Source organism: Saccostrea cucullata, unplaced genomic scaffold, assembly GCF_032062105.1.
Source record: "Saccostrea cucullata isolate Sc308-1 unplaced genomic scaffold, CSIRO_AGI_Scuc_v1 ctg5298, whole genome shotgun sequence".
NCBI classification, from domain to species: Eukaryota; Metazoa; Mollusca; class Bivalvia; order Ostreida; family Ostreidae; genus Saccostrea; species Saccostrea cuccullata.
In genome coordinates this window covers 21050-42500 of record NW_026940796.1, presented here as the reverse complement: position 1 = coordinate 42500, position 21451 = coordinate 21050, and the positions used below count along the sequence as shown (strand labels likewise).

The window sequence follows — 21451 nt, the reverse complement described above, 5'->3', positions numbered from 1 at the left end:
GAGCCATGCATTGTCAAATATGGTCGTTATTTTATAACTGGATATAAATAACATTTATCTACATCAATAAGAATTGCGTTAAAGACTTATGTCAATCAGCTTTAATAATATCTGAAATAACATTTTTTTCCTCCAGGCTTCCAATATTGAGTCTGACTCACTGTTTCAAATAGTAATTAAATTAAACAAAGATATTGGACCTACATGTACTTCCACGTTTCGAGAACTGATATTAAATTTCTTGGAAATACTATATTTCTACATAATTTGATCCATCATGAAATCTTTATCTACAATAAAGTGTGGAAAAAAGCTAGTTTAAATTATGACGTCATAAAATGTTTAAGCATTAAAAAATAAATATAAAAACTTATTGACCAGATCTTGGCCTTGAGAACGTTTTGAAAGGAAACATCATTCAAAAGTATCTCATACATGAAAACTGGCAGTTACGCTTAAAGTATCAAAGCATGTAGGACTTACAAAAAAACACTGTGCATAAAATACAAGGCAACAAAATAAAATCATGTTTAACAGTGTTTTATAGCATCAGAAACATTTTGTATTAATGGGACGGATTTCAATGAGTATAATGTGAAACACTGATGAAACCGCTTTTTATGTACAAAATGAAAGTGCACTTATGATATTAATTTATCGTGTAGGTAACTCGTATTTAATTTTCCCCCAGAACCATCTGCGCTCACTTTTCTTCTCCCCTGGGGAAAACACCTTCCGACCTTTCACTCGAGACTTCCAAGGTTCGTTTTCTATCATATCATCGGCTTCCGGGTGATATTTTATGAAGATGATTCTTCCATTGTTCAATTCCAGAATTTCGGCTCTCTGGCACTCGAATTTACACCACTCGTTTTCGTCATATTTGTCGGAGAGAATAATTATCACTCTTTTGCTTTTCTCCATATTGTTTATGATGCCGTCTGCTTTATCTTCCCCGGGAATCAGGTTTCTGATGGGCACAAAGAACTTGTAGCAGGGTTTTTCTTCTTCAAGTCGTTTCACAAATTTTCGAAGCACCCACTGGCGAATGTGGATATTATTGTCATCGAATGACACATATGCGTCATATTCTGCGACCAATTCTCTATCCACGCGGTACTTGTCCCATGGATGATATCGAAAAAACCTGTATAGGATAACTTTGGTTTCATAAGGACATCGTTTAGCCCAGATAACTGCAACAATAACTAATGTAAGCAAAATTGCAAAGCCGATTGTCAGTCCTATAGCAACATCATACGTGCAGTTGAGCAACCTTTCTGTTACTTCACGAATCTTGTAAACGTCGTCTTTTTCATAAGTACATTGTATATCACGATTTGGATTGTCTTCGGGGGCAAAATTAATCCATTCTGCCATCCAAACCATATCACATGTACATTTGAAAGGATTATGACTTAATTCTGTTTCTTCATATCGAATGAGATACTGAATGTTTTCTGGAATGCTCTGCAATTGATTGCTTTCCAGATTCAAATATTTCAGATCTTTCATTTCTCCTATCGCTCCACTCTCAACCACCTGAAGTCCATTTCCGGACATGGAGAGTTCAGTGACAAAAGATGTATAATTTCTACTAGATAATGTCTTGACATTATTATTATTCATTTCCAATTTAAGTCTTTTGTATCTGTTTTCCGGTAATTGATTTGGTAAACTTGTATGGCGTCCATTATTACAATTGACATGAAACATATTATCATCTGGCTTGTCCTGACATAAACAGTTTTGTGGGCAGTCTTTGGTGACGTTACAAATCAAATCGCTCAAATCAACATCCTCGACAAAAGATTTCCCTTTTAAATTTGGTGGACTTTCGCATTTAACTTCGATCAAATTTGAATCTGCATGTTTAAAGAATGAATTCTGGTATCTCCTTGAAAAATTATAAAGTTTACAGTCACAAAACCACGGATTATCTCGCAAGTCTACGTTATATGTTACAAAGTCGGTGTAAAAATCTTTACTTTTAAGATTGTATTGTTGAAAGAAGCCATCATCCCAAAGTGTAAACTGGTTGTGGCGTAGATCTGCGCTTGCGTGGTAAGGTTCTTCCAAGTTGTATGTCCAGTTCATTCTGTTAGTAAAGTTTACGATGAGGTTGTAAGAAACATCAAATTTTCTCAGAGTTGGTGGTATATATGGCCACGGTTCCATGGACACAAGTTTGTTATGTGTAAGGTAAACCTCCTTAAGAGCGTAGTGGTATGTAGTAAACACATGTGGTCCAATAAAATCTATATGATTGTACGAAAAATCAACAGTCCTTAATGCAGGTTTATTTTGCAAAATCCCATTGTCTATTTCTTTCATCTTATTGTTCGAAAGGTCTAAATGTTCCAGAACGAATAATGCAGAGAAAGCGTCTTCAGCGATATGATGAATTGAATTATTACTTATATTAATAGTACTGAGCTGCCAGAAATAGCTAGTGCTATCCGGCATTTTCAAGTCACTGCTCGAAATGTTTGTGATGAAATTTCCGTTTAAATTCAGAGTTTGTGCACTTCTGGCGGCACTGCATGATTTGTTAATTGCCTCAGATAAGGTGTAGAAATTACAACCCGAGAGATCAATAACATTTGTTGACTGGCAAGGGTCACACGGATTTGAGTTTACTATGGGAACAAACAGTGTGCTGATGATGTAAATAATATAAAGATGATCTGCCATTTTCATCATCACCTAAAATATATATATAAATATAATTAGTACATGTATGTTCTTGATTTTATACTTTAAAACTACAGGCACCAGACGTTTATAACTTTTCTTTAAATATATAATTAAAATATCCCCCTATACTTAATAATTCACGTGAATTGTTAGATGGTTGTATATTTATATTTTTTATAAATAAAAGAAACGTAAGTAAGGTCAAGTGTCTTTGTTTAAAACAACTTGGCTTTTGATACTGCAAATATCATCACAGTGTTTACATCTATGCATTAACTTTCACTATGTTCAGAAACTTTACATGTCAAATCATGTACGGTTTTATACGATTGTGTGACACATCATAGAACTATTCAATTGCATGTGATGAAAAGCAACCTTTTTTGAATTAATGAATAAGCACTTCCTTCCTCTTCACATTCACCAAGGAATGTTAATAGGTTTCGAAAAAAAAAAAAGGAAAAACACACTTTAACCAGAGAATTTTTACATAAAAACCGATTGTTATCCTCAGGTAAGGAAGAAAATAAAGGATTTCAAGTTTTACGTTCAGAGGTTTTTTTTTAAATCAGACCCTTTAAAATTAAAACTTTGTAGTTGTACTTTCATAGAGCCATACATATAAGGCAATGTTAGGTATTGTACCATGTAATAAACATACATGTCAGCATTTGTTTTTTTTAAAAAGAATGTCTATCTAATTCAGCTTAGCAACAATTCTCTTTCAATTATCCATGCAATTTTTCAATACAGAAAATATAACGAATTAATTTTAAAAACGACTTTTAAAATTGTTAAATGTATGCAAAATAATTTTACCTCACGTGAGTCTTTAGAATGTAGAGCACCTTGCCTCCATGCATGTAGATGAACAAATTGTTAAGCCCCCGTTTACTTCCTTGTTTTGATTTAAACCCGCCTTACTATTGGCTTAAATTTTAGGTCATGTGTATATTTTTAGCAAGTCTATAACCAAACTAAGGTGTAAGCCAATAGCGTCTTTCGGGTATATTTAAGGGGGTCATTGACGTCTTAAACTATTAAAAGTGCTTTTCTCTTTATCGGGAAATAACCGAAATATTTTTCCACTTACCTTGATATCTATGCATACATATACTCAGTAATATATATTCCTGTGTCAAGTTGTCTATCTTTAAGGTTAATTGTTGATGTATTTTATGCCCCCTTAAACGAAGTTTCGGGGGTATATAGTTTTTGCCCTGTCCGTCCGTCTGTCTGTTTGTCCGCAAAAACTTTAAACTTGCCCGTACCTTTTGACTGAGAGGGACTGTGGCTTTCATGATTCACGGGTGTATTCCTGGTGACAAGACCTTTCTTTGGGTACCACCAAAATTTGACCCCTTGATCTTGGAGTTTGAAACACGTCACTTTTACAACAAATTCCAAACTTTTACTTTGGCCATAACTTTTGAACGGTTGGTTCTAGGACTTTCATGCTTCACAAATGTATTCTTTGTCACAAGACCTTCCATCGGATACCAACAACTTTGGCCTATATTTGAAAATAGCTTTAACCTTGGCCATAACTTTTGAACATTATGGGCTAGGGCTTTCATACTTCACATATGTATTCTTGTGACAAGACCTTTCATTTAATTCCAACAACTTTGACCCTTTGACCTATTTTTCAAAAACTTTAACCTTGGCCATAACTTTTGAACGGTTGGTGCTAGGACTTTCATACTTCACATGTGTATTCTTTGTCACAAGACCTTCCATTGGATACCAACAATGTTGACCCTTTAACCTCGGAGATTGGTGTACTTTTCAAAAACTTTAATCTTGTCCATAACTTTGAACGGTAAGGGCTAGGGCTTTCATACTTCACATATGTAATCCTTGTGACAAGGCCTTTCTTTAGAAACCAACGACCTTGGCCCTTTGACCTTGACCCCGAGTTTGACATACCTTTAAAAAGCGTTAACCTTGTCCAAAAATTTTGAAAAGGTGGTGCTAGGGTTTTATATTTCACATTTATATTTCTTGTGAGAAGGCCTTACTTTGGGTATCAACATGTTTGATTTGCATTTGAGAAAATTTAAAAACCTTCGCTATGTTGTCATACGGGTTATCAGTGTTTCACAAACACATCTTGCTACATTTAGATATACTATGAATCATCTTTACTAAAACCATGATGCCTTTTCGCAAAGAACGGGAAAGAGGAACATTTTTTTAATGTGATCACATGTCATGTTTTAAAACAAAACGCTCAGAATATTCATAGTCATGTACAAAAGTATTTTTTCCCTCCGTTGAGAATGCCAAATGAATAAAAAAAAACGTTAGTTCAGTTTTTTTGGTTGTTTGTCCCATTAGGAATAGGGGTAAATCTAAGTCATGGATGGTAAAAAAAAATCTGGATAAGAGCAATTTCTTGTTTGAAATTGCGATAAAATGAGTTTAATCAAACAACTTGTGAGTTATCAGTTACAAAAGCAGGCATTTACAAGAAAGACGCGAACCTCTTATCAAATTTATGCCATCATGGTGATTGGTTGTATAGTATCCAATGGTCCCTTGGCCATTTAAACTGGGTGATCAATAAAATATTAAAAAAAAAAAAAAAGAAGTAGAATGCAAACATGTCTTTGCATCTATTTTTTTTACATTAATGTTTAGCAGTTGAAATGAATTTATGCAAATATTCTACAAATATAATTTTATTTCTTAAGAACTACGAAGTGAAGTTCACCCAAACTTGCATAGAGCTCTATTTGATAAAAGGGAATAAAATCATTATACAAGAGGCCCAAGGGCCTTGAATCGCTCTTCTGATAAATTGTACAATCTATCACTTCTATTAGAAGCCTCCAACTCTATTAGTATCATAAGACCCAAAATGCATCAACTTACAAAGTTTGATAATATTTAGCAAGTTAAGACTGAAGATATTATAATTATAAAATACCATAAGTAGGTCACAGTGACCTACCTTTTGATTGAAATTTTCTGAGGACTCAAGATACATAAATTGACAAAGACTGATGATTCTAATTAAATAAGTACCTGAGATATTCAAAAGTAGGTCACCATGACTTACTTTTTGGTCAACATTCTCTGTAAACCCAAGATACATCATCTGACAAAGTTTGACGATTCTAAGCCAATTAGTACCAGAGATAATTAAATATAGCCATCAAATGTCAAAAGTAGATCACGGTGACCTACTTTTTGGTCGACGTTATTCAAAAACCAAAAATGCCTAAACTGGCAAAATTTGAAGATTCTAAGCCAGTAAGTACCCGAGATATTCAAAATTAGGTCACCGTGACCTACTTCTTGTTGGACATTCAATGAAACCCTAAGATGCCTCAACTGACAAAGTTTGATAATTCCGAGCCAATAAGTACCAGATATAATTAAATATAGCCATAAAATGTCAAAAGTAGGTCACAGTGACCTACTTTTTAGTCGACGTTCACCGAAAACCTAAGGTGCCTCAACTGACCAAGTTTGATGATTCTAAGCTAATACATACCTGAGATATTCAAAAGTAGGTCACCGTGACCTACTTTTTGGTCGACATTCTCCGAAAACCCAAGATGCCTCAACTGACAAAGTTTGATGATTCTTAGCCAATAAGTGCCTGAGATACTAAAATATAGCCATAAAATGTCAAAAGTAGGTCACTGTGACCTAATTTTTGGTCGACAATCTCTGAAGACCCAAGATGCATCAACTGACAAAATTTGATCATTTTAGATCAATAAGTACCAGAGATACTTAATTTTAGTCACAAAAGGTCAAAAGAAGGTCACCATGACCTACTTTTTGGTCGTCACTCTCCGAAAACCCAAGATGCATCAACTCACAAAGTTTGATCATTCTAAGCCAATTAGTACTCTAGATACTTAAATAAAGCCATAAAATGTCAAAAGTAGGTCACCGTGACCTACTTTTTGGTTCGTCACTCTCCGAAAACTAAATATGCATCAACTCTCAAAGTTTGATGATTCTAAGCCAATAAATATCTAAGATACTTAAATAAAGCCATAAAATGTCGAAAGTAGGTCACCGTGACCTATATTTTGGTCGACATTTTTCAAAGACCCAAGATGCATCTACTGACCAAGTTTGATGATTGTAGGTCTGAAGGTAATCAAAATTTGCGATTTAAACAATTTGAAAAAAAATGTCAGCAAAATTCAAAAAGTAGGTCACAGTGACCTACTTTTTCATAAATATGTTTTAAAGTCCCAAGATGCATCAAAGTACAAGATTTGATGTTTCTAAACCTCACAGTGTCTGAAATAATGGGATTTAATGTTTTTAAAAGGATAAGTCACATAGTTCAAAAAGTAGGTCACGGTGACCTACTTTTAAGTTGACAGTGTTCGAAGACCCAAGATACATCAACTGACAAAGTTTGATGATCATAGGCCTTAAAGTGTCCAAAATATGCCTTCAAATCAATTTGAAAACAAATCCCCGCAAAATTTAAAAAGTAGGTCACCTTGACCTACTTTTGAGTTAACATGATGTGAAGTCGTAAGATGCATCAACTTACAAGATTTGATGATCCTAGTCCTCATAGTAAGCAAAATATACACATTTTTATTAATTGTAAATTTAGGTCAACTTTGAAGTGACCTTGAGACCAGCCCTTTGCCCCAGGGTCATGCCTTGAACAATTTTTAATCTTCAACATATCCTGATCCTTGTATGTAAGTTTGGTGAAAATCTGCCTGGTGGTTCTGGAGAAGAAGATTTTTTAGCAACCAGTACTTTTGGTTTTGTTTTCCTGATTATCTCCCCTTGTTTTAGGGTCCCAACCCTTATTTTGGTATAAATGGTAGCCCTTGGGCCAAGGATACCCTGTGACAAATTTGACACTGATTGGCCAAGGGGTTCTTGAGTTATGGCCCATATTCTAAAAAGTTAACGCACACCGCACACCGCACAAATGGCCATAGCATTAGCTCTTTGAGCCTTTGGCTCAGAAGAGCTAAAAATAAATAACGGCTGTCCCAAGAGGATATCAATTATAATGACTTTATGTTGTTTTACGTCCAGTTCCATTTTTTTTCACTCGTATCTATAGAGACTTCGCCATAAACTGGCGAGAGCTTCAAATTTAGAGCACTACTCGGCACTCAGGGAAATTGAGCTTGTTTTGCTTCCTAAAACCGCCGCTCCTCGTGGCGTTTAAGCTTAATTTACAAAAGTTACTTGTAATAAGACAAACTATCTAGACAGAGCATTACGTTAACTCTATATAGTTTTTCAAAATTTTTATTAAAAAAAAAACAATGCATTTACATCAACTATTAGACATTAATATGCAGTAACATTGACCTGGGACCTTATTCACAAAGCATCTTTAAAATAACGCATCCGTTAAAGTCACCGCTAATTTTTACGTAAAATTAACAGTTATTCACGAAACGCCCGTTATTTAGCGCATCCAAAATTGAAGGTCGTGTACAATAGTATAATTATTTATTCTTGTAATTGGAATAAATATATTCATCAAATCAAATGAATTTTATTCGTATTCTGGATACATTTTTATGATGCAGAGATCATGCAGTAGCCCAGTTTTGACCTTCAAACTATACATTCATTGAACTCATTTTCATCAAAGATATGGTTTGTAAACAATTTCACATTTTCCCAACTAATTTCTCCATATTCATAATGCCCTCAAAAGTATATTAATTTTCAAGTTGTTGATCAGTATGACAGTTATAAAATCTCAACTCAAGTATGTTGTTGAGATGACATTGAAACTTGTCATGGTCTTTATTAAAAGTCATGTCAAAATGGTCATGGCTAATGTTCAGATACTAGTATGAAAATAAAGAAGGATACCACCTCGATTTGGCATCTAGTTAAGATGCCTCATACACTTGCTTTGCTTTTGACTACACACAATGAAATTTTAATTTTAATTTTAAGTTTTCAAAATTTAATATAACCATGATTTTAAAGGACAAAATAATTAAATTGAAAAGTCATGTGTATAATGAAATAAGATTTATATAAAAATGCATTTAATTTGGTACCAAGTGTACCTGAATATATAAATTTTTCTTCAAAAATACTGAGTAGATGTTTTAGCAATTAGACTTAAATCACACTGATATAATGCAAATAATAAAATTTCAAACATGAGATTTAATAAATAAGAAACATACTTTGAACAAATATAATTTTCATATACCAGATGCAATCTGTCTATTAATTTTGTCCATTAATTGTCCATCTAGTTTCTTTTGTCTCACTCGAACCAATGAATATGTCACAGCAAATATTGTACATGACACTGCTTGGAAAATCCAGAAATTCCTTTCATCCATATAGGGTGTAATCTCACAACTGTAAGAAAAAGAGATATACTATTTAATAGCATAAAAAGTCATTAATCAAATCATGTCAAATGATGAAATTTCTATTATTATGATGGAATGATATGTTTTACCATGATATGTTTGTGCATGATAAAAATTTACTGACAAAAAAAATCCATTAAACATTTTTTGTATGATAATACATGCTGTATAATAACCTGCAACAAAAAAAAAAACAAAAAAAACAATCACTTACTTTTGGAAAAATGTATCTTTGTTATCACACAGTATCTTTTGTTTAAATCCTGTTTCTTGGCACTCTGGTTGTAATTTTCGCTGCAATGGCAAATAAAATAAAATAGCTACTACATGTATATACGTAATTATGTTCCCCAAACGAAGTTGGGGAACATATTGTTTTTACTCTGTTTCTTATTATTATTATTCTTATTATTATTTTTCTTCTTCCTGGGAAAATTTTGTCCACGAGTGATCTTGTAAACAACATATCTGACTTAGGTGAAACCTTTTTAGGGTTAGTAGGCATGTTATGTAGAGTTGCCGAACGAAGGTCATTTTGCGCGCACGTGCTTGCAAGAGCGTGCACGTGCAGCACGTGAAATGACCAATATAATGGATATTGCCGTAACTTCTATTTTTTGATGAAAAGTCTTAAAACTCATAATGTAAGGATATATTAGTAGTATAGTCAAGATGACATGATCAAAATAGCAAGATCTCACGTGCATGCACGTGCGCTTCTCTCTGATTGGCTGAAACTAAAGTCTCAATATCTTTCTTGTTTTAAGTCATAATCCTTTGAAATTTCGAACTTAGTCACACATTATGAAGATCTACAGCATGATATATAAGAATTTTCATGAAAGCACGTACATGCGCGTGTGCTGGAAAAAGCGCACACGTGCAACATGTGAAATAACCAATATAATTGATGAAGCCGTAACATTTCTATTTCTTGATGAATTTTTTTGAAACTCTTAATGTAAGGATACATTAGTAGTATAGACAAGACGGCATGGTCAAAATAGCAAGATCTCACGCGCATGCACGTGCTCTTCGCTCTGATTGGCTGAAACTAAAGTCTCAATATCTTTCTTGTTGTTTGTCGTAATCCTTCGAAATTTTTAACATAGTCCTACATTATGAAGATCTACAGCATGATATATCAAAATTTTCATGAAAGCATGCGCATGTGCACGTGCTGCAATCTGGTTGGCTGAAACTTTAAATGGCTATATCTCCTTTGTTTTTTGACGAAATGCTTTGAAATTTAAAACATAGAAATGCATTAGGATATCTTACAATATGATATAGAAAAAATCATGAAATCACGCACATGCACGTGTGCTGCACTCTCATTGGCTGAAACTTGAAATGGCTATAACTCCCTTGTTTTTCAACCAAACAGGATGGGATTTAGAACATAGATAGATATAAGGGACTCCTACAAGAAGGTATGGCCATCATGGACATGCAAGCACGCACGCACATGGAACTAGTGGAATTAAAATGCTAAAAATGGAATATAATTGGTATCCTTCTGGGAAAAACGTTTTTAAAGTCAAAAATGCACAGAGTTTGTCTTATTTAATGAAACTTACAGGGAATATGGCACCAAAATGGAGTTGGGGAGCGTTTGGGGAACATCTGTAACGGTTCCCGTTACAATTAGCACTAGTTATTATTATTTTTTTTCTTATTTGTTCTCCGGTACTTTTTTTGTCCGCGAGTGTTCTCAGAAACTGTTCACCCAACTGAGCTAAAACCTTTTTAGGGTTAATAGGTGTGTAGTGTAGGTGTGCGGAACGAAGGTTATTTTGCGCGCATACGCATGCACGTGCGTGCGCGTGAAATGAGTGAAATGACGGATATACTTAATATAGCCATAACTTTTACATTTTTTAATAAAATGATTTGAATCTCATCATATAAGGATATATTAATAGTGTAGATAATATGACACTGTCAAATTAGCACGAACGCATGCGCATGCACGTGCGCTTCGCTCTGATTGGTTGAAACAAAAATCTCAATATCTTTTCTGTTTTTTGACGAAATGCTATGAAATTTGAAACTTAAGCATACTTTAGGATGTCCTACAATATGATATATAACAATTTTCATGAAAACACGCGCATGCACGTGCACTGCAATCTGATTGGCTTAAACTTTAAATGGCTATAACTCCCTTGTTTTTAAACCAAACAGGATGGGATTTAGAACATAGACAGACATTATGAACTCCTACAGGACGGTATCTTCGTCATGCACATATATGCACGTACATAGACGTGCGCTTCGTTCTGATTGGCTGAAACAAAAATCTCAATATCTTTTCTGTTTTTTTGTTGAAATGCTATGAAATCTAAAATATATATATACTTAAGAATGTACTACAATAAGTTATATGATAATTTTCATCAAATCACGCTCATGCACGTGCGCTGCAATCTGATTGGCTTAAACTTTAAATGGCTATAACTCCCTTGTTTTTCAACCAAACAGGATGGTATTCAGAACATAGATAGACATTATAAACTCCTACAAAAGGGTATGATCATCATGCACATGCATGCAAGTGCGTGCACGTGAAATGAGTAAAATTGCAAATACACTAGATTAAACATATTTTTGGATTAAATGCTGTAATATTTAGTATATCAAAATATATTAATAGTGTAGACAAGATAATATGGTCATTACGCACATGCATTCAAATGCGCATGCGGGCAATGCTGAAGTTGAATACTTCTGGGAAAACTTTGTTAAAGTCTAAAATGTATCGCGTTTGTCTTATTTAATGAAGCTTACAGAAAATATGACACAAAAGGGAGTTGGGGAGCGTTTGGGGAACATCTGTAACGGTTCCCGTTACAATTAGCCCTAGTTTTGTTTTATGTATAAAATATATTAAGATTTTTTCCTTAAAAAGAAAATACATAATGGGCAAGATGTTACAAACTTCTCACATAACTATTAGGGATTGGAAGGAGGGGGTGGGGGTTAGATTTGGGGATAATTAACACCTTTTTTTAATTTTTGGGAAGATCAGTATACATTACAATCATTTTAACAAGATGTGTTTGTGAAACACTATGCGCCCGGCGGCAACAAAGTTCAAAAAATCTATTTTTAGCATATTGGTCACAGTCAAGGTCACAAGGTCATTGACCGTGGTGTCATTTGAAAGAACTTAATCAGTGGAGTATGCATCCCAAATATGAAGTCCCTATCTCCTATGGTTTAAAAGTTATGGCCAAAAGTGTAAAAAGCTATTTTTAGCATATAGGTCACAGTCAAGGTCATTGACCATGGTGTCATTTGAAAGAACTTAATCAGTGGAGTATGCATCCCAAATATGAAGTTCCTATCTCCTATGGTTCAAAAGTTATGGCAAAAAGTGTAAAAAGCTATTTTTAGCATATAGGTCACAGTCAAGGTCACAAGGTCATTGACCATGGTGTCATTTGAAAGAATTTAATCAGTGGAGTATGCATCCCAAATATGAAGATCCTATCTCCTATGGTTCAAAAGTTATGGCAAAAAGTGTAAAAGCTATATTTAGCATATAGGTCACAGTCAAGGTCACAAGATCATTGACCTTGTTGTCAACTGAAAGGGCTTTATTAGTGGAGTATGCATACCAAATATGAAGTCCCTATCTCCTATGGTTAAAAAGTTATGACAAACAGTGGAAAAAGCTATTTTTAGCATATAGGTCACAGTCAAGGTCACAAGGTCATTGACCTTGATGTCATTTGAAAGGACTTTATTAGTGGAGTATGCATACCAAATATGAAGTCTCTATCTCTTATTGTTCAAAAGTTATGGCCAAGGTTAAAGTTGACAACAGACAAACAGACAAACAGACAAACAGATAAACAGACAAACAGACAAACAGACAGGACAAAAACAATATACGCCCGGGATCTATCGATCCGGGCGCATAAAAATATTATATGGTTCCTTGTATTTGCTATCAACTTAATTTTTGTTTTGCAATACAAAAGACTAAAACTTCAGTGTAGCTGGTTTAATTACTATATATTAACTTAAAGGAAAATGAGGACTGGGAAAATCTACACAATCAAACCATAAACAAGTCCTTTTTTAATATAATTAGATGGGAATGGTATTCCCATGCCCAATTTTATTTGATAGGGAGTTCAGTTATGTTTGGAAAGATGCAATCAGAGTTTCCTTAAAAACTTCCGAGTTGCTTAATTGTGATCATTAAATATTTAACAGGTGGGGAAATCAAGTGCCAATTCAGTGATATATTTCCTGTTATTCTTCATTTCCTGATTCCCAAATATATATAAAACATAATGATATACACTGTACAATTTTCAATTTAAAAACATATTCACTATTGCGCTTTCTAGGATTTTTTCTAATGTTTTTTTTTAATGTGTTTAACTGTTTTAAAACCTGAAATCCTAAAAAAAAGTATAGAATGTACTCCTAGGAGCTGAACATTTAATTATTTAGAGAAAAAAACACATTTTATTATACATTTTAAATAATTTCACTTTTTTTATTAAAATATTTATATAAACATTGTCCTTGTGTGTGTAAAATAAACAAGAGGCCCACGGGCCTTATAGGTCACCTGAGTTTCATGTAACAACTTTCCAACAATTGAATTTGGTTTGTGTTTTAAACCAGAGGCCATGAAATTCACAATTTTGCAAAGAGGCACTACTGCTTATCATAATTATACACTTAGCAATGCTTACTAGATAGTCACTTAACACCCATAAGTAGATCAGAGTAACTAAGAGAAAAATGCACTTCCATTCTAAACCATGCAATTGTGCACCCCATCCCACAGAAACCATAGACCCTGGGGCCACATATTTCAAAATTTTATCATCATAAATGTTATTTCATCAAATATGGTTGATTAATACTAATGAGTAAATTTCAAAGCATTCATTTATTTTCAGACTATGTACCCCCCCCATACCCCTGACCCAGGGGGGCATGAAATTAACCATTTTGCTAGATGCACCTTTCCTCATCATAAATATATATATATACTTAGATCATTGGCATAATACCCAGGAGCAAAGGAAAAGATTTTCAAAGAATTTATGTAATGTAGAGCCTCCCTCTCCTTACACCAAATAGCTAAACCCCTGACATAGGGGCCATGAAATTAACATATTTGGAAGAGGCACTCTTGCTCATTATAACTATGTACTTAGTTAGTTTATTTAATACTCAGGATCAGAGGAGAATTTTTTTTTAAAAATAATGCATTTTCACTGAATAATCTATATAGCCCCGCCCTAGCACTTGAACCCCTGACCCTGGGGCCAAGAAATTCACAAATTTGGAAGAGGCACTCTTGCTCATCATAACTACTTAGTTAGTTTATTTAATACCCCAGAGCAGAGAAGAAGATTTTCAGAGATTCAATCTATTTTCACTATATAATCAATAGAGCCCCGCCCTAACACTAGAACCCCTGACCCTGGGGCCATGAAATTCACAAATTTGAAAGAGGCACTCTTGCTCATCATAACTATGTACTTAGTTAGTTTATTTACTACCCCAGAGCAGAGAAGAAGATTTTCAGAGATTCAATTTATTTTCACTATATAATCAATAGAGCCCCGCCCTAACACCAGAACCCCTGACCCTGGGGCCATGAAATTCACAAATTTGAAAGAGGCACTCTTGCTCATCATAACTATGTACTTAGTTAGTTTATTTACTACCCCAGAGCAGAGAAGAAGATTTTCAGAGATTCAATGCATTTTCACTATATAATCAATAGAGCCCCACCCTAACACCAGAACCCCTGACCCTGGGGCCATGAAATTCACAAATTTGAAAGAGGCACTCTTGCTTATCATAACTATGTACTTAGCTAGTTTATTTAATACCCTAGAGCAGAGAAGAAGATTTTCAGAGATTCAATGCATTTTCACTATATAATCAATAGAGCCCCGCCCTAACACCAGAACCCCTGACCCTAGGGCCAAGAAATTCACAATTTTGGAAGAGGCATTCTTTCTCATCATAACTATGTACTTAGTTAGTTTATTTAATACCCAGGAGCAGAGAAGAAGATTTTTAAGGAAATAATGCATTTTCACTATATAACCTATTTAGCCCCACCCTAGCACTAGAACCCCTGACCCCGGGGCCATGAATTTCACAATTTTGGTAGAGGACTCAATGCTTATTACATTCATGTCAACAGTTAGCCTGCTTGATGTCCTGGAGTAAAGAAGAAGATTTTTAAAGATTGCACTAATTTTAGTGGTTTTGGCCCCACCCCTCAGGCCCCAGGGGGGCGGGGACCATGAAATTCACAATTTTTGTTCCCCTTCACCCATAGATGCTGTATACCAAATTTGGTTGAAATTGGTCAAGTGGTTTCAGAGAAGAAGCTGAAAATGTTCAAATGTTAACACACGACACACGATACACGACACACGACGGACGACGACGGACGAAAACGGAAAGCAATAGGTCACCTGAGTGACTCAGGTGACCTAAAAAGACATAATTTGCTTTGGAATTGATGTAGAATGGTGCCTTGATTGATTTATCATGTAGACATGGTAGATATGCTCTTTTTGTGAGGCGATGATCTACTCTGGTAGATCATAGGTGCCCTTTGTTTTTGTTTAGCTCCCAAAAAGCACTGAGAACTCTTCCAAACAACCTCATGACAATCAATAAACATAAGATAAATATTAAGATATTTACCAGTTCATCTTTACTGCACCTCTCACATTCTGTCAGAGCTTTTGCTTTCTTTGAGGGACATGATTTGTTCAGCTTAACTAAAAAAAAAAAAAATTATTAAAACATTTAATTCATTTTTTTCAGTGTTATACTTGTTAGATTGATGTTGGATCAAAGTCATTACATACCGTGGTAACACAATCTATGAGTATGACCTTTAGGCTTATAACATTTTTCTATTGCATAATATGGTCAGAACAGGAATTACACATGTACATTTAACTGAAAATGATCTTGAACTTGGTTATATATGTCAGACCGTGATGACCTTGTGTGAAGATTGTGACAGACCATCAGGTCATATGCAATCATTCTAAGAGGAACAAGCTTCATGTTTCTCCATCAAAATTTTATCTGTCAGTGTCTTTGATACTGTTGGAATCCTGGTCAAGGTCACAACTCATTTCCAAGTCATAAGCAGTCATTATATTTAGTATGAATTCTTTAATATATCACCATTAAAAAGCTTTGGCCAGAACCAAATTTCACAGAGATAGACAGCTGAAGAAAGTGATTCCTATATACCTCAAATCTTTATTTGAACAAGGTATTAAAAAACGTGTAATTTATCGTACAAGTATCAGGCTCAGCTGCCTTCTTACACACTATGTATATCCTCTTACTTATTTTTCATTCTTAAATCAAAACATCAGAGGTAGTATTTGTAAATATATGAAAATTAAGCAAAGAGGTCAAGGAGATACTGTAACTTTTCTGAATTACAAAATTAAGGTCAAATTAATAGAACCTAGGGATGACTTACCAAGATTAGATGGAAATTTAACTTCTTTTATTTTGTGTTGCGTTGGCCATGCACTTTCAACAACCAATATTATTACAGAAATGCTACAAACAGAAAAAATATAATTTAATTAAGAGCAAATGTAAACCCATAAATTAACAAATCTTAATAGTGTAAATAATGTTTAGAATGTTACTGGTGAAATTGAAGCTAGATGATACATGCTACTGTCATAAATGTTGTATATTTTAATTATTTTTCCAAGGCAATTTTCCAGTCTATGCATTTGTCATCTGATACAATACCATTATAATTTTTTTTATATAAAAATATAATTTTACTTCTGTACCCCCACCAAATTTTATGAAGAGGTTGATGCGTCTGCATTATATGCATTCTTATTACAATGTTCCAGTGACCGCTGTATTTAAATGACTGTTCATTGTCTGCCATGGATGACTCATTTTTATCACAATGATCCAATATTATAAAACTAGATTTTCTGTATCTGCTACTGTTTCTCAAACAGTGCAGATTCAGATCATTTGATTTTAATTATGTATAATGATATGAAAGGAGAAGATGTATGACTGGACAGGGAATTTAAATCCAGGATCCCTGCAACTGTAGTCAGGTGCTCTACTGACTGAGCTACACAAGCTGACATCCACCACCCATGACAGTTGACACTTTTCGTATTATCTACTGTCGACCAGGGACAGGTCGACGGTTGACAGTTGACACTTTGCATATGCTCTACTGTCAACCAGGGACAGGTCGACGGTTGACAGTTGACACTTTTCGTATTATCTACTGACGACTGAGGACAGGTCGACAGTTGACAGTTGACACTTTGCATATGTTCTACTGTCGACCAGGGACAGGTCGACGATTGACAGTTGACACTTTTCGTATTATCTACTGTCGACCGGGGACAGGTCGACGGTTGACAGTTGACACTTCCCTTGTGTTCTGGTGTCGACCGGGGACAGGTCGACAGTTGACAGTTGACACTTCCCTTATATTCTAGTGTCGACCGGGGACAGGTCGATGGTTGACAGTTGACACTTTGCATATGTTCTACTGTCGACTGGTGACAATTAACCTAATCACAGGTATTAATGCTAGACTTACCCTAATCACAGGTATTAATGCGAAACTAACCCTAATCACAGCTATTAATGCGAAACTAACCCTAATCACAGGTATTAATGTGAGACTAACCCTTATCACAGGTAATAATGCGGAACTAACCCTAATCACAGCTATTAATGTGAAACTAACCCTAATCACAGGTAATAATGCAGAACTAACCCTAATCACAGCTATTAATGCGAAACTAACCCTAATCACAGCTATTAATGCCAGACTAACTCTAATCACATTAAAAAATGCCAGACTAACCCTAATCACAGCTATTTATGCAAGACTAACCCTAATCACAGCTATTTATGCGAGACTAACCCTAATCACAGTTCTGAATGCGAGACTAACCAACTGTCAACTGTCCCCGGTCTACAGTAGAAATGGTTAAATGTCAACTGTCAACTGTCCCCGGTCGACAGTAGAAATGGTTAAATGTCAACTGTCAACTGTCCCCGGTCGACAGTAGAGATGATTAAATGTCAACTGTCAACTGTCCCCGGTCGACAGTAGAAATGGTTAAATGTCAACTGTCAACTGTCCCCGGTCGACAGTAGAGATGATTAAATGTCAACTGTCAACTGTCCCCGGTCGACAGTAGAGATGGTTAAATGTCAACTGTCAACTCTCCCCGGTTGACAGTAGAAATGGTTAAATGTCAACTGTCAACTGTCCCCGGTTGACAGTAGAAATGATTAAATGTCAACTGTCAACTGTCCCCGGTCGACAGTAGAACCGAATCACTACTTTTATATAAATACAAGCTTCCGCATAGGGACTACATACCCTTGTATTGGAGTTGACCCTACATTCCTCCCTCTTAATTCTATTTTTGTTTCCTTTTATGTTTACCCAGGGGTGTGCAATTACAAAAATAAGTTACTAGCCCATCAGGCTAGTGGCAGTAACAAAGTTACTAGCCCAAGGTTGCCAGTCACTAGCCGATTAACTATCGAAAACAATACATGTATAAGATAAGTATAACAAAGGTAAAAAAAAAATCTTAGTTGAAATAAATAAAACAAAAAATAGTTTGTGCTTTGTAATTGTCAGGTACTTCTCCCTATTTTATCGACAACAATTGTCACTGGGACGACTGGCATTAGCAACACACAATACACATAGGTTAAAACGAATTAAAGATTATCATATTACAAAAAAGTTAACTTGTACATCAATTCAGTCGAGTTAAATATACGTTTACCTTTGTTTTAGATTTACTAGCCCGACGGGCTAACGCAGTATAGATATACGACAGCCCGACCTCTAAAATTGGTAGCGCCGGGCGTCGAGCGATGGTAACTGCACACCCCTGTTTACCACTGTGTTACAATGTCTAATCATTTTTCTCCTTTTGAAAAACATTTTTCGCAACATTTGGTCATTTTGGTGTGTATTTTTTTTTTATTATTATTAAACATGAATGATCCGACTAAAGTGAGCTACAAAGGAATTTAATGTTGGCTTGTTGCTTACAGTGTGTCAAAGATCTGTGACTCCTAGCAGAAATCATACTATTACATTTTAAGTGATAGTATATAGACTTTGTGTCTCATGATCATGTGGTATATGATTGACTGAGAGATAATAATGGTTAGCAACTACTACTGTCTTTAGCTACTAACTACATGTATATTGTGTGTCACAATACAGTATTTCCTTATTCAGTTCCTCAATAAAATGTCTATTAACTTCAAATGTTTGAAAATCCTTACCTAAAGAGTAGGAAAATGGCAAATGCCATTTTCTTTTTTGTACAATACTCAAGCATCCTTCTTTGCCATCATAATTCTGGGTTGAATTTACGCTTGCAACTGAAATAGCAATAACCGGATAAAAACGTATTTGTGTCAATTATTAATCAGTAAAATCAATACAAGCACGAATAAATATCGTCAAATGTGTCATAAAAATGTTTTCTTCAAACTATTTAAGCTTATAAGATGTAAAAAGGTTAATAAAGCCGTATTTATATTACCAATTTTATCCGGCTTTCTTAAATTTATACGTACATGATGTTCCATTAAAGCGCTCCGGTGCGTCGATTTACCCAAAAGGACCCAAAAGGACCCAAAAGAACCCAAAAGGACCCAAAAGGAACCCAAAAGGACCCAAAAGGAACCCAAAAGGACCCAAAAGGAAATTAAGAACGACCCAAAAGGACTTGAAATAAAGAGAATAAATGGATATATAATAAATACTTTCATATTTTATTTTTTTGAGGGTAAAGTTTGTGTTTGGGGTGGGGTGGGAGCCCCCCCCCCCCCCACATACACCCATCCCCTATACCATATGCTTAAAACATGTCATTAAATAAAACTTTATTTCTTTTCTTATCAAATATCATATACATGTAGTAAGATATGGTAAAACAAGGGAGAAATAGAATAATACAGTGTACTTTGTTAATTTCAGCTAAAAGATATTAAAGCATATCTGACTAGATTTAGTGTTTGATGTGTAATAAAAGTCGTATGTTATTTCTCTAAGAAAAGTTGCAACTATGTTTTTGCCAACTTTTAAGTAAATTTATAATATAATATTTATAATTTAATTCAAATAATTAATTTTCAATGTATATTAATATATTTATTTGAGTCCTTTTGATTTCCTTTTGGGTCCTTTTGGGTTCCTTTTGGGTCCTTTTGGGTTCCTTTTGGGTCCTTTTTGGGTTCCTTTTGGGTCCTTTTGGGTCCTTTTGGGTAAATCGACGCACTCAAGCGCTCTGTTGATCTGGATTACAACTAAGCGGAGAAGGTCACAGTGGGAGAAAATGATCCGTTCTTCGTGTAAAAAAGTCGGCGTTTCTGTACTAAATGCAGTCAGCAAACAGATTCAATCTGGGTGTCCCGCTGGTATGATGCCTAATATACACGAATTCTTGTATTTTTTGCCACCATATGTTATTTCTCTGTCAGAAATCTGCTCTGAAATTGGACACGGTTCTCACCGGTAGAACATGTAGAACTTGTATGTTTAATTGAGAGAAGAAATAATTTACTGTATGAATTGTTTCTTTTTTAATTATGTAGCAATTTTATCCATTTCCTACAAAAATTAACAACATATTGAAATTAACTACAATTACTACCCACCTTTAAAAGTCATATTAGCATTTGTTTCAATCATGTATACAGTAAAGTATACAGAAAGTATGAAACAAACGCCTTGGTGAAATATGTCAGTGTTACAGTCATAGGTGGGACTTCATTTGTCTAGCCAGTGTACATCAAATACGCTGTTTGACCTTTGGTAACCGGGCTTGTTACTTCATTTGACTGGGGAAGGTTCAACAGGCTGATCTCCCCGGACTGAATTGACCAGCAAGGAATTTGCCGGTGTTAGTCATGTTGTAGTAAGATAAAACTACTATTGAAATGCTCATACTTAAAACCAATTTGGCATGTTTTAAATTGTTTTCATTTCTTGAACAAATCTCAATTCATCTTTTTAAAATTCCCCCCCCCCCCCTTTTTTATGAGGTCCATGATTTTTTGTTAAAAATTGGATTTTGAATTATTAAAATTTGTTTTGCTTAGACATAATGTAAAAGTGATAGATCTAAATTAAATGATTATTTTTTACTATATTATTTTTTGTTTTCACTGATATAGTAATACTCCACTTGCCACTAAGCTGTTTTACACTTGTCATAATTATGACTGGTGCAATTCGACATATGCTTATCTTTGACAAATGAAGTCAGCCCACAAGCTTTCGTTCCATAATGATCCAGTAAGCTTTGTTTACACTACTTTGTTTATATTGT

At 34.7% G+C, this 21451-nt stretch overlaps 2 protein-coding genes across 2 annotated transcripts in view; both read right to left on the bottom strand.

Moving 5' to 3' along the window:
* Positions 1–3605, bottom strand: part of LOC134256342 (protein toll-like) — a 4069-nt gene extending 464 nt beyond the window's left edge. Inside the window, exons 1-2 of the mRNA XM_062738989.1 lie at positions 3517–3605; positions 1–2706 (exon numbers count right to left, since the gene is read on the bottom strand). The exon at positions 1–2706 is cut by the window's left edge and continues 464 nt beyond it. Of these exons, the coding sequence (XP_062594973.1) occupies positions 655–2703 (2049 nt within the window). The 5' untranslated portion in view covers positions 2704–2706; positions 3517–3605 and the 3' untranslated portion in view covers positions 1–654. The remainder of the gene's footprint in view (positions 2707–3516) is intronic.
* A 4332-nt stretch (positions 3606–7937) lies between these two features.
* Positions 7938–19496, bottom strand: LOC134256343 (protein JTB-like). The gene is made up of 5 exons (XM_062738990.1): positions 19398–19496; positions 16561–16643; positions 15759–15835; positions 9268–9347; positions 7938–9039 (listed from the first exon to the last, which is right to left on the bottom strand). Exons 1-5 carry the CDS (start codon positions 19451–19453, stop codon positions 8877–8879), a joined length of 459 nt encoding a protein of 152 aa, XP_062594974.1. The 5' UTR covers positions 19454–19496; the 3' UTR covers positions 7938–8876.
* Positions 19497–21451: the final 1955 nt, after the last annotated feature.